The 15,518-nt window shown below is 54.5% G+C and overlaps 3 protein-coding genes across 3 annotated transcripts; 1 reads left to right on the top strand and 2 right to left on the bottom strand.

Moving 5' to 3' along the window:
- Positions 1–4,925: 4,925 nt before the first annotated feature.
- On the top strand, positions 4,926–8,080 carry NCS54_00247600 (Zn(2)-C6 fungal-type domain-containing protein; the record flags this gene model as incomplete). The annotated part of the gene is made up of 4 exons (XM_053148074.1): positions 4,926–5,266; positions 5,397–6,254; positions 6,305–7,235; positions 7,289–8,080. The coding sequence occupies 4 exons, from the start codon at positions 4,926–4,928 to the stop codon at positions 8,078–8,080; spliced, it is 2,922 nt and encodes a 973-aa protein (XP_053004049.1).
- Positions 8,081–8,846: 766 nt separating this feature from the next.
- On the bottom strand, positions 8,847–9,578 carry NCS54_00247500 (Hypothetical protein; the record flags this gene model as incomplete). Its single annotated transcript, XM_053148073.1, has 1 exon — positions 8,847–9,578. The coding sequence occupies one exon, from the start codon at positions 9,576–9,578 to the stop codon at positions 8,847–8,849; it is 732 nt and encodes a 243-aa protein (XP_053004048.1).
- Positions 9,579–10,685: 1,107 nt separating this feature from the next.
- Positions 10,686–13,193, bottom strand: NCS54_00247400 (Hypothetical protein; the record flags this gene model as incomplete). Its single annotated transcript, XM_053148072.1, has 1 exon — positions 10,686–13,193. The coding sequence occupies one exon, from the start codon at positions 13,191–13,193 to the stop codon at positions 10,686–10,688; it is 2,508 nt and encodes an 835-aa protein (XP_053004047.1).
- Between the last annotated feature and the right edge of the window lie 2,325 nt (positions 13,194–15,518).

The raw sequence follows: 15,518 nt of genomic DNA, 5'->3' as shown, positions 1-15,518 counted from the left end.
AGAATCATCCATCATCATCGATCGACATGGAACAGCGGCATACGATTTTATTTACACACCCGGCGTTTAAACGTTTCGAAACAAGCAAGCAAGCAAAAGGCGAAGGAAGACTCGAGACGAAAACTTTGGCGACATTTCTTTTCCCGGGATAGATCCATTGCATTGGATGGATTGTACAAAGGGCACGCACGCTTACGTCGAATAATACCCCTTTCAAGACAGCGACGACGACGGAGCATGGAACAGGCGTTTTTGCAAAACAAAAAAGAAGGATTGATCTGCTTGGGACATTTGAAGATTCCCTTTTCTCATGAAACATAGACTTACGGATTGGGTTCGGCGACGGAATTGGCGACAAGTAGAAGGCAAGGATGGGAAATGGGCGGAGTGATGGGTTTTGAACAATGTCTTTTTTTTTAATGGATTCGCTGTACGGCCGACAGCACCATGCGCAACCTGCATCGCCGACGATGAGACCCAGGGGGTCCGACGGGGGCGTTGATGTATGAGTACGAGCACAATGGTGGTCCTAGAGGTGTCGACGGCTTTGGCTTATTTCTTTCTGCTTGGGAATGGATCTATGGAGAGTTCGAACAAGTCTGGCTACCTCGCGGGACCGAGACTGGCGGTGTACGAAGTAGATGGTGTATCTAATTGGCAGTAATCTGATGACTGGCCTGGCCTCATTTTGAGCAAGACGTCGATGATTGTGCAGTGGTGAATAGTGAGGTGAATAGCATTGTATCCGTAGGTAGTTGGCGGTCTATTCGCAACCTACCTCCCTATTACCAGGTATAACAACTCGACATGGCCGCGGATCTGCTGCCGATGCGCAACCGAGCATCGGGGCCTGGTCTTGATGTGCTTCATATGTAGAAGGACTCGCTACAAAGTGTTGTGCGCATGGTCACATTGCGTACAGCTACATGAAGGCCAGGTTTCGGCGAGCAGGGAAGGCATGTCGAATTCCGCATTCACATGGAGGGAGTCAACTTCCAAGCAAGCAAGCAGCCCATGCCATGCCGAGACTACCTATCTCCAACCTGAATGAAGTAGTAGGCCCCGGCAAAAAGACGGTGGCCGTTGAAGCAAGCCGGGGCCGGTGGGACGGAGAAACAGGGGATAGAGGCAGCGCAGCGTCAACGACAGCAACGACATGGCAGGCATAGGCGGTCAAGTCGGCATCCAATCCCTGGTGGAGACACAGGCAGGCAGAGAGAGGGGAGGGGATGGATAAAGAGAGCCTCGGGGTCAAGTTTCACATTAAAAGAGCAGAGCAGACTGAGCTTTTTTTTATGTCGCATACAAGGGGTGCACGAACCTTCATGTCAGCCCTCTAGATGCAGCGCGCGCTATGGTGTTGTTGGTTGTGCTACCCACCTTGACCGGTCTGGAAAAGAGGAAGAAGAGAAGAGGAAAATTTCTGTGAATGGAAGGGCCTCGGGGTGGCTAATCCCTTGATCCCTGGCATGGGGAACAGGCAGGGTTGGAATCGAATCGGCTCTTGGAAGACGAGGAGGTCCTTGCAAGACAGATGGATGGATGCTTGCTGGGTTCGGGTCTGGACTGCACAGTGGGATCTTGCAGAGGGCAAAAGCTTACATCGTATGAGGGTAGAGAGGGCAGCTAACAAGATGGATTCCAATATTTGACCCATCGTCCTGGCTATTGTTGCACAACAGAGCAGCGCCTGTGGGTTCTCCCTCGAGCACGCCCCCTTCCTCGGGACGCTTGGTCTCTTTCCTGGTGGATTAGGTAGGTTGAAGAAATGCAGCCGCAGCCGCCGCAGCAGCAGCAGGAGAGGAGCATCTGCAGCATCTGTATCCGTGGAAGCGTGGCTTTTGACGGAGGTTGGTGGTGTGGGGGAGACTAGGAGACAGGACCCTTGTTGCTTGGAGGACAAGTCTGTACACCTTTTGAAGGGCGAGTTGAGAAGGAGAGCGATTGCAAGATGGAGAAGAATGGTGAGCAGGAGATAAATATTGAGGATAAAGTTGTGCGTGTCTTGATACTGCTCTGGGAACAAGAAGAGAAAGAATCAAGATCTCCATAGATAGACGAGCATCTTAGCTCTCGGCTATACTTGCGGCTGAGGCTGAGAGCAGGCAAGCAGCCATGGATAACCATCAACACCAGAAGAAACCTGGATCAAACCACGGATGCTGGTCGGTTGGTCCATCAATGACGATGTAGGAGGAGGTTTACATACGAATACGGCGCCGGCATCTCGACTCGGGAATCGGAGCTCCGCCGCTTGATGTTGTGCTGCAGCCACCCGGTCCTGCGCATCCGACCCGGCCCAAGGGCGCAGGCGATGGGAAGCCGGGTCAGACACGGGTTTTGTTGCCTGCAGGAGTTGTGACGATAGTGACAGAAGGTTTTAGAGTGAGATCAGCATAGCAGTGTGGAGACAAGACGGGAACGCGTGAAATAACGACATTTACACGGACAAACACGATCAGGCTGCGGATAGTTGTGAGCGACTTTGTTACCGTCTAGTTCAACTTTGCTTCTTTCCCGGTGCCACAGCTGCTACAGTACAGCACGGCATGTGCGTATGTGTGCGCGCGCGAGTGCGTATCATGTACGATGAAGACGCGCACGCGGGCGATTCGATGCTGTGCCGTACATGTGTGTGTGTCCCTGGATGCCCGTTTTGGGGAGTGGCACCGAGAGGCGGGCGGCTGGCCCAAGGCACTTGACTGATTTGTAGCAAGGGGAGAAGGAACCAGCATCTTGGAAGACAAGGTAAAAGGAAAAAGAAAACAAAACAAACCGAAGCGAGGGCGTCAGATCCGGATCCTGTACGTCAATAGCCGGGCCATGGTCATGGTGACGATGATGATGATGATGATGCCTGGAAACCAACAGAGATATGGAACCTCAGATGCAGTGGGAACCAACGCCTTGTTCAAGGCGAAGAGGAAGAGGCGAGGCGGAGAGAAAAAGAAAAGAAGATGGTGATTGGGATTGACATGCCATTGGTGTTGCGAGGCTTCTCCAATTTGTGATCAATCACCAAGTCTAGGCTGGAAAAAGATCGTCAGGGCGACTAATAGTTCCGTCCGTCAAACCAGACCATCTCAGGTCAAGCCAAGCGAGGCGAAAAGAGGAGAGAAAACTTGAAGATTGTTGCGATGGATGGATGATATGTTGACAATTTGCTTATCAACAACCGGTACGGTACTACTTGACAAGGCCCCCCCTAGAAACCCCCATGCCGGATGCCATTTTATCCCACCCAGTCAGGGAGAATCTAGCCAATCCGCCGGCCCAATTCGAAGCCATAAAAAAAAAGATCACAGCCGACGTGCTCTGTGCTCGCGCTTCGGCACTCCAGGCCCTTTACCAAGTCTGGAACCTGAACCCTTGTTCGACGGGCATCCAACATCCATTGAGGATCTGGATCTGGGTAAGGACGCCGTAAGGAGGGGAAGAAAAAAAAAACAGAGGGAAAAAAGAGAAAAAAAAAAAAGAGGGTCCATCCAATATTTTCTTTTTTTTTTCTTCCCTCTCTGTGTTTTGCCTGTTGTTGGCTTTCCCCTCTTTCAAGTGTCTCAAGTCTCTCTCTCTGCTTGGTTTGTGCTCAAGAACCCCCCCCCCCGGTCTGTCCCATTGAAATTTTCCTCAACGGCGCAGGCCAACGAACAAGCTAAACCTGACTGACGGGAACCCGGGCTCAATTGCTCTGCTTACACTCCTAGAGCCTCTTGTGTCGCCTTTTGACTGCGTTGGCAACTTCAAGGACCCTTGCCTGTCTCCATCTCGCATGAAACAAACGTGACCAATTTGACATGGACAAGAAGGGGGAAAAAAACCTTGGTCATAATTGATTGCCACCAGAAGGAGCGGCCATCAACCACCGCGGCCGCCACTTGATTCTGCCCCCAAAAAACGAGACCGAGATAGAGACAACACACACGCGCGTTACGATACGCTACGGAGAGAAACAAACAAGCTCTTTATTGCATTTCTAATGCTTCAGAGCCTGCGCTAGCTAGCTTCCATTCCCTGTCCTGTCTGCACCTGCACCCGCTGCTTGGTGCCGCTAACGTTTCCCGCCGTCTCCGCCCAGGCCGCTGACGCCTCCCTCTCTTACCTACCTACTCTCGCTCTCCCTCTCGCTCGCTTGTTACATACATGCAAAAATTCATCATTGCGCTTCTCTCTTTGGTCATGGGTCGCGCAGCCCAAGCTCCACGATAGGATCCAATTCCCATCCATCTCCGCCCCCCCTCCCCGCAGAAAGCCACGCCGGTCCGCAGCACTACTGAACCAGGACACTACCACTCGCACCGCACACACACACGCCGACGCTGTACCGCGCTTGTTACAGGCGGTGGCAGAGGGGACAGAGAGCTCAGGGCCCAAAGTGACCGGCTGAAGAGCTTCTCTGGGATTGATCAATCATCTTGGACTCGGTCGAGTCTAGTCCGGTCAAGCTCGCTCGCCTTGTCCAATTCATCCATCTCAATCTGTCATCCCCTCGTTTCACACCTGCTCCAACTTTTCCAACCCCGAAACATTCAATTCACATCCGACCTGTCCTCTGGCAGCTGCCTCGGCTCGCTGATCGTTTCCCGCCTGGTCTTGGGCTTTGTGTATTTTGTCTCTTTTGCTCTCATTCTCCTCTTTTCAAGCTCATTGTTGGTGCTTATCATTTCGCGACAAGGAAGGGGGGAAAAAAGAGATAGAGGTACTAGCCTCCGGCCGGATAACCCGAGCTGCCGTTCCGCCTTCCGTCCCCGTCTCCGTTCCGTCCACTTCCCACCCCCTCGGGCTTCCTTCCTCCGCGTGTCGCCTCGTCCAAACCATCGCTTCAAGTGCCGCTCCGCCCATCGCCATCGCCGTCCCCTCACCAGCGTCTCACCTAGTGTCGCCCGCAGCCATCGGCTCCGTCCTCCGTCGCCCGGCGGGCCGTCACCATGCCTGCGCGCGGCCCTCCATCTCCGACCTCCCAACCGGCCAAGCGACAGAGGCAGAACTCCTTTGACGATGGATCGCCGCGCAACGGTCAGCCGAGCCCCAACGATCGACAGCAAGCCGACGCCGCATCGTCCTCTGCCTCTGCTCCTGCCTCCGCTGCTGCCTCGGTAGCTGCCAAGCCAGGCCAGAGCAGCAACTTCCGCAACGTCAGCGCCTGTAATCGATGTCGCCTCCGCAAGAACCGCTGCGACCAGAAGCTCCCGAGCTGCGCGAGTTGCGCCAAGGCCGGAGTCGCCTGTGTCGGTTACGATCCCATCACCAAGAAGGAAATCCCACGCAGGTACGACAAGGAACTGGACGCGCGGCGGTGTGTGAGCGAGAGCCTCTGTGCCTCGCTCGACGTCGCGTGCTGGATATCATATCGCGCCGTCAATGTTGGGTGGTGGATGATTTGCTGACCTGTCGCGCAGTTATGTCTTTTATCTCGAGACGCGAGTTGAGCAGCTCGAGAATCTGCTATCGTCCAATAACATCGCCTTTCCCCCAGCCGAAAACCTCGAGATATGTTCTCGCCCGGGCACCGACACCGCCAGCATCAATTCGACGACAGAGACGGGCTACTCGGGTCAGTCCGAGGCTGGCGATCGCACTATCACTAGGCCTCAGAGCCAGGCAGTTGAATCGCTGAAGCCCAAGAAGCCGGGCCAGGCCGGCTTCCTCAACATTGTCAGCCCCTCGAAACCCCGGTCTTTGGCCTCGGCGTCTGGTGTCTCGTTTGCCAGGGTCGTGTACGCTGCTGTGCAGTACTCTACCTCTGGTCAGACGGGTATGAATGATCGATCAGGCTCACGTCAACCTACAGGAAATGGAGCTTCGCTGCGCGACTCCTTCTTTGGTCTTCACACACGGCCCACCATCAAGCCTGCTGCTTTCCCTCCCAAGGAAGTCGGCCTGCGGTTGGTGAGGCTCTACTTTGAGCATTCTAACCCTCAGATTCCAATTCTCCACCGAGGAGAGTTTATGCAGACTTTTGAGCGTGTCTATGCCACACAGGACCCCGGTCGCGGTTCGCGCGAGCTGTATTTGCTGAATATGGTATTTGCTATCGGCTGCGGTGTCATAGTGGGCGAGCCCGTAAAGACGGAATCGTCGGGCGGTAGTACGGGCGCCGAGGCCAGGAGCCGGTGTGAGCCTGAAGAATACCATGCGAGCGCCATTGTTCACCTGGAATCGTGCTTGAGCAACAGTGGCGGGGGATTGGAAGTTTTGCAAGCCGTTCTTCTCCTGGCCAACTTTGCCCTCCTCCGCCCTGTTCCCCCTGGACTCTGGTGAGTGATGGATCAGTGAACTGCTGAGGGAGGGGACTAACATGTATCAGGTACATCATCGGCGTTGCTGTGCGACTCGCGGTTGACCTTGGCCTTCACTACGAAGACGACAGAGACGTGGAAGTGTCGATACCCGAGCCTACCGAGTCGGATCAGACTGAGGGTGCTGGGCCACGCGAGAATGGTGTTCAGGCTCGTGGAAGAAAGCTGTGGACGCGTGACATGAGACGACGTCTGTGGTGGTGCACGTACTCGCTTGATCGGCTGGTGAGCACATGTGTTGGAAGACCATTCGGCATTAGCGATCAGGTCATCACAACCGAGTTCCCCTCGCCGTTGGACGACGACTATATCACGCCGACGGGGCTCCTGGATCCACCATCAGACCAGATCCAGCCCAGCTACAAGCATGTCGCCCATCACTACTTCCGCCTGCGGCTGCTGCAATCTGAGATCTTGCAGGTGTTGCAGTATAACCAGGCTCAGATCGCCAAGGCGGGCGCCTCAAACAAGCATTCTGATACGCATATGCACCTGCCGTCGCCTTTCCTGGTGCAGTTTGATTCGTTCCGGTCATGGCGCATCGACATAGACAGGAGACTGTACCGGTGGAAGACGTCGGCACCCACGAGGCAGGAGACGGGCGTCATGTTCTCGACTGAATTCCTTGAGCTCAACTATTGGCAAGCCATCATCATGCTCTACCGCCAGAGCCTGAGCGTGCCCGCCATGTTCGAGGGCGAGTATAACTCGTCAAACGAGGTCAACAGTCCCACGGCCTACCAAGCCGAGCTACGTGAGGATGAGGATCGTATCTATCTCAAGGTTGCTGAGGCTGGCCAAAAGATTCTTCGTCTCTATCGACAGCTCCATCTCAGTGGTCTGGTCAGCTACACCTACCTCTCCACGCACCACCTCTTCATGGCAGGAATTTCGTACTTGTATGCCATCTGGCATTCGCCAATTGTGCGAAGCCGCCTTGTAAGTTTACTTGTCCACACAGCAAAACGAGCTGATAGCTAACACGAGATTAGACCATGGACGAGGTGGATTTTACCATCCTCGCGGCCAAGTCGGTCCTCACCGATATGATTGACAAGTGCCCGCCTGCTGAGACATGCCGAGATGCCTTTGACCGGACAGCCAAGGCCACTATCAAGATGGCCAGTTCTACAGGAGGTTTCGGGTCCCCAACGACTCAGCCTCGAAGACAGCGCTCGGCTTGGAACACGCCCCCTGACTCATCCAAGGGCTCGGCACAGGTCCGTCACCGGCACCAGAGCTCCGACCAGGCGTCTTATCAGTTTGACATGTCGCGGTCCGACTCGCTCTCCTCCCCGACACTGTCCGTGACGGGCGAGGTAAACGCGCAGCCATCTCCCCCGATGGCGCGGACTGCTGAGGGGTACATGCTCAAGTCGCGTAATCGCCCAAGCCCTTCTGAGCTCAACCAGGAGGGATCGCCCGTGGAATCGGGCATGGTGCCATCACCTGGTGTTCCCAGGAGGGTGACATCCCAGCCATCCACGGGTGGTGGATCGTATACTGGACAGCACCCTCAGCAGCAGTTCAGCGGGCCGGGACCGGTTGATTATCCCGACGCGCAGACGATGGAGTTTCTGCAGAACTTGGGTGCTTCGGCCAACGGCGAGTTCGGCAGGATGGACCAGTCTCAGATCGACCTCGGCATGGGTATGAACTGGGAAGGGCTCCATCACGACTTTAGCGAGACTCCCCAGATGAACCCCTTCGATACCTTCTTCTTTGGCGGGCCCCAAGGTGCCAACGGCAACGGGTCCAGCAACGATGGAGGGATGAATATGTGAGTAGTGAGTGATTGGTTACTGTTCTGTTTTTACTTTATCTATCTATCTTTATTTGCCGGTGCTGGCGCGAGGGCTAGCTTGCAGACGTCAGGCAGTCTGTCAAGCGATGGGTGGCATTCTTGTCTATTTTTTTTATTTATTTTTTTTTATATCTTAGTCTATACTTGCTCAGATCTGCATCAGAGGGCGAGGGCTCCGCCTCTGTTACTTGTTGTCATTGTCAGTCGAAGTGAGAAGAGAAAAAAAAAGTTGGAAGGCGGTTAGAGGACATGGTACCTTTGGCCTGGCTGGTTGTATCTAGGCCATGATCTTTAAAGAGATGGGAGAAAAGGGGGGAGAGGAAGACACATACAACATGAAAACAGCCATGTTGCGCAGGATCAAGGGACAGTTGAAAAGGCCGAATCGTCTGTATATATAGCTCTCATGACGAGACCGTTCAGGGGGGTATCTATGGAAATGACTTGGGCCTCTGCTCCAAAGACTCGAGCCCATTCTGTCCTGTCGTCTGCTTCTTCTGTCATTCTCGTATTACTTGGCTTCATCCCTCCTAGATTGCCGTGACCACTAACTCCTATTACCCCGTGCTGAAGAACCCTCCTCGTCATCCAACTCAACATTATCTATAATCAATCACTCCAGCGCTTTTCCCCCAAAACGTTCATTGACGGAAAAGTCCCCGTCCATCAACCCTTTCTGTTTGTGCTGAATTTCGTAAAGTCGTAACCGGAAGAAGAAAACGTGTTAAAGTCGTCGTAACAATCCCTCATCGATCCCGGCTATACCGCCTGCTCTCCCTCCTCGGCGAGTAGTCTCTCGGTGGGTAGTCTCTGTACCCATCATCCCTGTATGACTCTCGTCGGTACCGTTCCTGGCTGTATCGCTGGCTGTATGACCTTCTTGGCGGCGACGGGCTGTGCTCCTCCTCGACGACTATCTCATTGTCCGATGATAAGCCCGACACGGCGGATTCTTGGGCGAAGCGCGGGTGTGGAGGCGCAGACGAGAGAGGAGAGGGGGTCAGAGATGGAGGCTCGACGATGATGCGCTCACGGGCCGGGGGATCGACAATCACAGGCGATACCCTCCTCCGGCTCCTCTCGCGCGAGCGCACAGTCGTAGCCTTTGACCGTGTCGTCCTCCGCGATCCATTGCTCCTTGGCCGTCGGCTCTTCCTCCCCCTCTTGCTCCTCAAAGTGACGACGCTCCGACTCGCAAAAGTCGACGAGTCGCCCCCAGTAACGCTGCTCATGGGCGCGCCAGACTCCTCGACCATCACAACGGGTCCCCGGTGTAGAATGACGTACACGAGCCATAGCAGAAGCAGGAACCCGGCGACGGAGCCGAGAACGATGCCCGCCACGACGCCCGGGTGAGGCGAGTTGTCGAGATTGCCATATGTCGACGGCACGGGGACAAACGACGTGCTAGACGGATCGTTTTGCCGGACCTCGAGCCGGTTCCCAGAGGGTATCGTTCTCGAAGGCAGGACGGGCATTTTCGGCGATTCCTTCTCTCGAATGGCTTCTTTTCTCTTTTCGTCTCTTTGTCGTCGATGAATATCGTCGTCGTTGTTTGTTGTTTTGTTGACGTTTTGCGTCTACGACTGGAGCCAAAAGGACGCGCGCGCGCAGAGGAAAAGAAAGGCAGGTCGCAGAACGGGAGACCTACCCTTAGCGCATGGCAACGGGGTCGGCAAGGAGCGATCGAAGCAATTAAGCTAGCTTCCCCTTTCGATGAAGGGGGGGGAAGATGATCGGCGAGCGAGCGACGAGGATGGGATGAGATGGAGGAAACAGAAAAGGTAATTAAATAGATGGACGGGAGGAGCGAGGATGAGGCTGGTTATGCAGCAGTAGCAGCGCTCGGAAACTACCGCAGAGCTCTCTCACTCTCTTTATTAGACGCACGTCCCAGCCACACCATTTTTTTGGTCGGTAATCTTAGCTAGACACGGGCAAGTAATTGCATGACCTCTAATTTTGGATTTGGCATTATTGTAACCTCTCTAAAAGAATTCGAAACGAATAAACCCTTTGCCGTTACGCATTAGACCAATTTCTGCAGACTTCTATCCTATTTGAGCATCCGATAGAGTCAACTCGGGTTCCGGCGACCGCGCGGCATAAAAGTGGAGACTCTCGGCCCCGGCTCAGCCCCGGCCCGGCCCCGTTGTCTCGCAAGTCGGAACGGTTTTCACATGCTCTCGCGTTGTAGTAGTCACTCGACAACATGTTCATAGTGAGATACGGAGTACATATAATCTTATCTAAATTTTGGACATGATCCTCTCTTTTTACTCGCTACAAAGAGCCCCTAGTCGCTCAAGATCTAACATACAATATCCCGCTCCCTAATACGTTTACATCAAAGTCATCCAAGGCCGTGGTCGCATATCCAGAAATGCGCCCCCCTACAGCCAATGCTCCATTGTTTAATATAGTACAAGAAAAGAGAAAGAAACAGGAATAAACTCTTCAAGTCAACTTTTCCAGAAACTGGTCCCAGTATCGTTCCGATTCGAAAAAGGAAATCTGCGGCAGGCGCTCCGTCGTGGTCATTAGATATGAAAGCAAACAAATGAAATTCAAGAGAGTCAGAACCTTTATACTCTGATTCGTGGCTTCGGGGGAAGTGGTGGCAGTGCACATGTAGGTGGTGGAGCTGGTGGAGGGCCTTCGCTCAGTTGAGGCATACTTCGCCGGATGAACAAACCCTTGCTGCCCGTATCTGTCCTCAGTTGCGGGTTGCTGGCGGATGCGGGGATCGGAGGAAGAGGCACCGTAGGCGGTGGTGCAGGCAGTGGCAGTGACTCGGGTGCCATGGGCGGAGGGAGATCGGCCGAGGCGCTATACTGAGATGCTCGATCCGACACTATAGACTGCATGCTCGCTCGCCTCTGGGAGCGTGCCTTCGCTGACACCGAATCACTGCGGCCATCGCCATGCGTGTCCATTGAGGTACGGCATCTGACCATCTCGTCAGACCCAATTAGGGACGACCGAGATCGAGTTCTTTGAGGAGGCCCAGGCCGGACCGGTGTTGTAAAGTTGCGCACCATTGGATGAGGACTCTCAGATTTGCGCCATTGCCGCATCCCCGAAAATCTGCGTGAGCTGGCTGGCCGGTTAACCTCGATGATAGGTTCATCGACAGGCGCCAGGCTTGATCGTCGTGATGGCACATCATATGTGTTGGGAATCCGCGGCAGGGACATCAAATCATCATCGTCGGGGTCAAGCGGTTGGGTCTCGTCCCCATGACGAGTCACCGGCCGCTCGTGCACCTCCTCCATCGGTGAGGGTTGGTCAGCTACCATTGACAGCGGTCGCGCGATCGGCAGAGTGGTCGGTGGTGCTCTGCGACCTAACGATCGTGTCTGGTACTCAGTCATACCTGACTGCGTCATCATGCCAAATTCCTGCGCTGTACTCCTCACATACGAAAATCGTCTGTTCGACGTGTTAGGAACGCTGAAATTTGGTGTTGGTGCCTTGGAATGTGGCGGCGTGTTCAGATCGTGAATCACCCCTGATCCGTACGTCGACTGCGGTCGCACATTTGCTGGTCCACCGCGAAGCTCGACGAAGGGGCCCAACACTTGCATCGATTGCCTTCGGTCGAGGATCGCTGCAGCGTTTGGTCGTGGCCTTGCCTCCGGCTGGCTAGCTGCTTCTTGCAACTGAGGCTTCTCTTCAAGATTCGTAGGGAAGGTATCCACAGTCGGTGACGGCTCTGGGGACGATCCAGTGGATGTCACAACTGTCCGCTGTCCAGAGGATATAAAGGAAAGGCGGTTCGAGCTATCTCGTAGGTTATCCAGCTGTCTGCCATCGTGTGATACGAAGCTGTTGGTGGTTGAAATGTCGTCCAAGGGCTGGTCAACGGCTGTATCAGGTTCAGCCGTGGTAGTAGCCGAGTCATCGGCATCGCTCGCTCTCCTCCATTCAGATCCTTGGGTGCTCTGGCTCATGACGCGCGACAGTCGATCTGGATCCCTCACCACTAGCGTTCGTTGGCTGGGTTGCTCTCGTAGGGGCACAAATTCATCCTCAGCTTTGGGCTTCCCCGTCTCGGTAAGCGTCCTCTTGCCTCCCAGGTTCTCGATCTCACGGCGTAGTGTCGTAATCCAGCCTTCCATATCCTCAGCAGTCTCGAAAATCATCAGAAAGTTGGACGCTTGTCGCCGTTCTGTAACCCGGAGGTTCCAACGTGAGAAGAGTGATCGTGAGGAGTCAGTAGTCAGCGTGCCGTCGGATTCTGTAACTGAAGAAACCTGTATCACCCAATGACGACCAGGAATCACGTCGCTGGCAAAAGCCGCCGAGTTTTTTCCAAGATGGAGAACCTTCTCGGGCAATCGGTCAAAGGGCCCTTCTGCTGAATACTGTAATAGATAGCCCGATGTTACCAGGACGTAGATCTTGTTCGTCCATTCAAACTTGGGGGCGGGACCAGAAGTGTTGCGTCGGTGCTTCTTCTTGACCTTGCCCTTCTCAATAGTGCCTGCTTCCATGTCAATTGCCGCAGGCAAGTCCTCGCGGGATGCATTAACTCTGCGCTCATGCATGCGCAGAACGACTTCTGGGGCCAATGACGTAGCGGGCAATGTCATGTGCTTGATAGCTTGAGGAAATGCTTTGAAAAGTGGTGGAGGATGCCATGTTGCAATTGGTCCTCGCGCGGGTTTGACTGGCCCTTGAACCCTGACGGCACCAACGGATTTCTGGAGAGTAGATGGAGTCTGATGATGAGCGTCGAGTATAGTGGATAATGGGCGCGGGCTTCGTGGTGTTGTGGGAGAATGATCAGACACAACAGCTGACTGGCCATTGGAAAAGGTGCTCATATCGGTAACGGACGTGTGACTCCCGATCGATGTGGGCGTTTCTGGGATCGCCAACTCTTTTGGTGCTTTGGATCGACTAAACAGACTCCTCAATCCCAACCTAGACTCCCTCTTGTTGACCTTTTCTGGCTTCAAGGGAACCCGGTTTTCTTCTGCTGCCATAACGTCGATGTCCGGTGGGCGGCTCCTTCGCGACGGTGTATGATGGCTCTGGAACGCTTCTAAGGTGCCGCTATGGGCCATGAGGGAATCTCTGTAAGGCATGGTTGCGAAGCCGACAGCGAATGCTTAGGACGGTGGAGGGTTTGCAAGGGAATGCCCCCAAGGGGACAGCCGAGCGGTGGGCGTCGTCGTGGAAGATATCTGTCGCGCAGGACAGGGCGGCATGAATCGGCTACCTTGCTGCCCGGGTGCAGGCGACGAACAATACTGGTATGACGACAAGTTGAGGATAATACTGCGAGCACCTCGGTTGGGACTATGCGCGGGACGATGTATTCGTGCGCCCAAGTGTGTGACAGGCGGGAAGCGGGAGCGGGAGATGGCGAGGATAATGGGGATTGATGGATTGGAATGTGGGCTCCCGTCTCGGATCTGGTGGATCGCAACTTGATATCAAAAGGTTCCGTCGCGAGATGGCGCCGGCATCAACTTGTAAGAGGCTCGGCTGTTTCTTCTTACCAAGAATGGAAAGTAAAGGTAGTGAGGAATAACAAGAGAGAGGAGAGAGCGGCGCAAGTTGACAAGACAAGAGAATGTGAAGCCTACTTGGCCGTAAAGAATGAGCAAGCGAGCAAAGTAAACACGCCAGAAAGAGGGCGCGTATTCAGACAGAGGTAATGTAAGATGTTTGGATTGGAAAGGAGGAGAAGTCAGCGAGACGCGGGAGGGGGCGGGAGGAGGCCCGTTGTATTGGATGGAGGAAACGGCTCCCAGTACGGAGAAGGTGGGTGGTGTGGTGCTGGGTCGTGATGTAGTGAGTACATCGACTACGTATCGGGGAAGGTGCAGGGCCTACTTACACTTACCTTACGGGGATGGGCATGGGGATGGGGACCTCCAGAAGGAAGGAAGCCCACCCAACGTGCCCACCAACTTCACCTCAAGCACGGAAGACAGGAGCGACGGGATGCAAGGGGGTTTAACGAGGAAGAAATCTGAATTCTTTTCTTATCTGAACTTTTTCCTCTTTAGCAAGAACAGCACAGCAACATCCTCGACTCGACTCGACATCAAGTCCTCCCTCGAGTCATCAACTCGACTCTCCCTCGCCACGGGGCTTCCAGAGGGAACAACAGTGTCTAAGGTGACATTGCGCTACACCCTCTTTCTACTGGACGATGAAGTACCTACTCTTCTCGTTCGCTCCTCAAAAAGACAGAGCGTCAAGGCACTGCATCCATCCAGTCAAAGTCGCAACAACATGATCCGCTGGGTCAAGAATCCCTGCACTGCCAGAGATGGTTGGAAGAACAAGCCTCACGCAGGTACGGGGTACATGCGAAAAGAAGCACGCACAGGGCGCCCACAAAGCCCACCCACACGGGGCATCCCACTGGAGTGAGCGACGCGGCCAGAACATGGGGCCTCGCCTGGTGGAACCTGATCTTGATGACCAAGAACAGCTAAATTCGAACGCCCAGCGAGGCGAGCGACGACCCAGCAGCAGAGGGATGAGGGAATAGACAGGGGTGACCCCCTGCAACCTGCAAAACGGCTGCCAGGGACCGAACCATACCTAGCCAGCCTGGCGAACGGGGTGCTAACCAGGAGACGGTTTGGCAGCCCGGGAATCGCTCCTCTCAAGGACACCTTTCTCGCCCGAGACAGAGCCACTGAGTTCGTACAACTGTATTGTACCATTATCCGAACATGGGCTGATGAGGCTGGAGCTACTACGTAGGGCGAATCTCCTCCCTCCCTCGTCTCGAAGGCTGGTCTCGATCATCATAGTGGCCGGCCCTTTGAGGGCCCAGGAGCCTGGAACACATGGGGAAGAGACCAACCCCCAGCTGCTCCAGCACAGTCTGAGCCTTGTCAATTGGGCCAACAAGTTTCACGGCAAACATGGACGCGAGCCCGACGCAGATGACGATGTTCATACGTGTGCCGCACAGCGAAAAAAATTCAGGACACGCAATATCGACGAAAAGGAACGGACGCGACGGTTTTGTACGGCCCAGTAATTGGCTGAGACAAGACACACGGCTTAAAACGACACAACACGATGCGACGCCAGACGGCACACTGGATCGATTTTCAAAGAGTTTACTTGCGCACGGCACCCAGACGGGTTGGAGGAACTCTGTCCTCTCCCAAACGGGATGAGCCTCGCCGTCGGCTCAAAGTGCCACGGCCTTCGAGGAACCAACCTAGCCTCCCGGGGGCCAGGGGTAAGCAAGCCGTCTTCACCTCCCTAGCCCAAACCCTTGAGCCATGGGCAGGGTTGAGCGGGAGTTTTTCAACTTGTGACAAGTCTAGCATCTATTAATCCCAGTTTCCTAGCATCTCGGCTTAGAATCCCCCATGTCACCCCCACTCCAGGAATGGAAATCCTTGCAGCTCACCCTTCACAGCGAATAGCAAGGA

This window comes from Fusarium falciforme, chromosome 2, assembly GCF_026873545.1.
Source record: "Fusarium falciforme chromosome 2, complete sequence".
In the NCBI taxonomy this organism is placed as follows: Eukaryota; Fungi; Ascomycota; class Sordariomycetes; order Hypocreales; family Nectriaceae; genus Fusarium; species Fusarium falciforme.
Note: the sequence above shows the minus strand (reverse complement) of the source record. Positions and strands in the feature narration are given on the sequence as shown.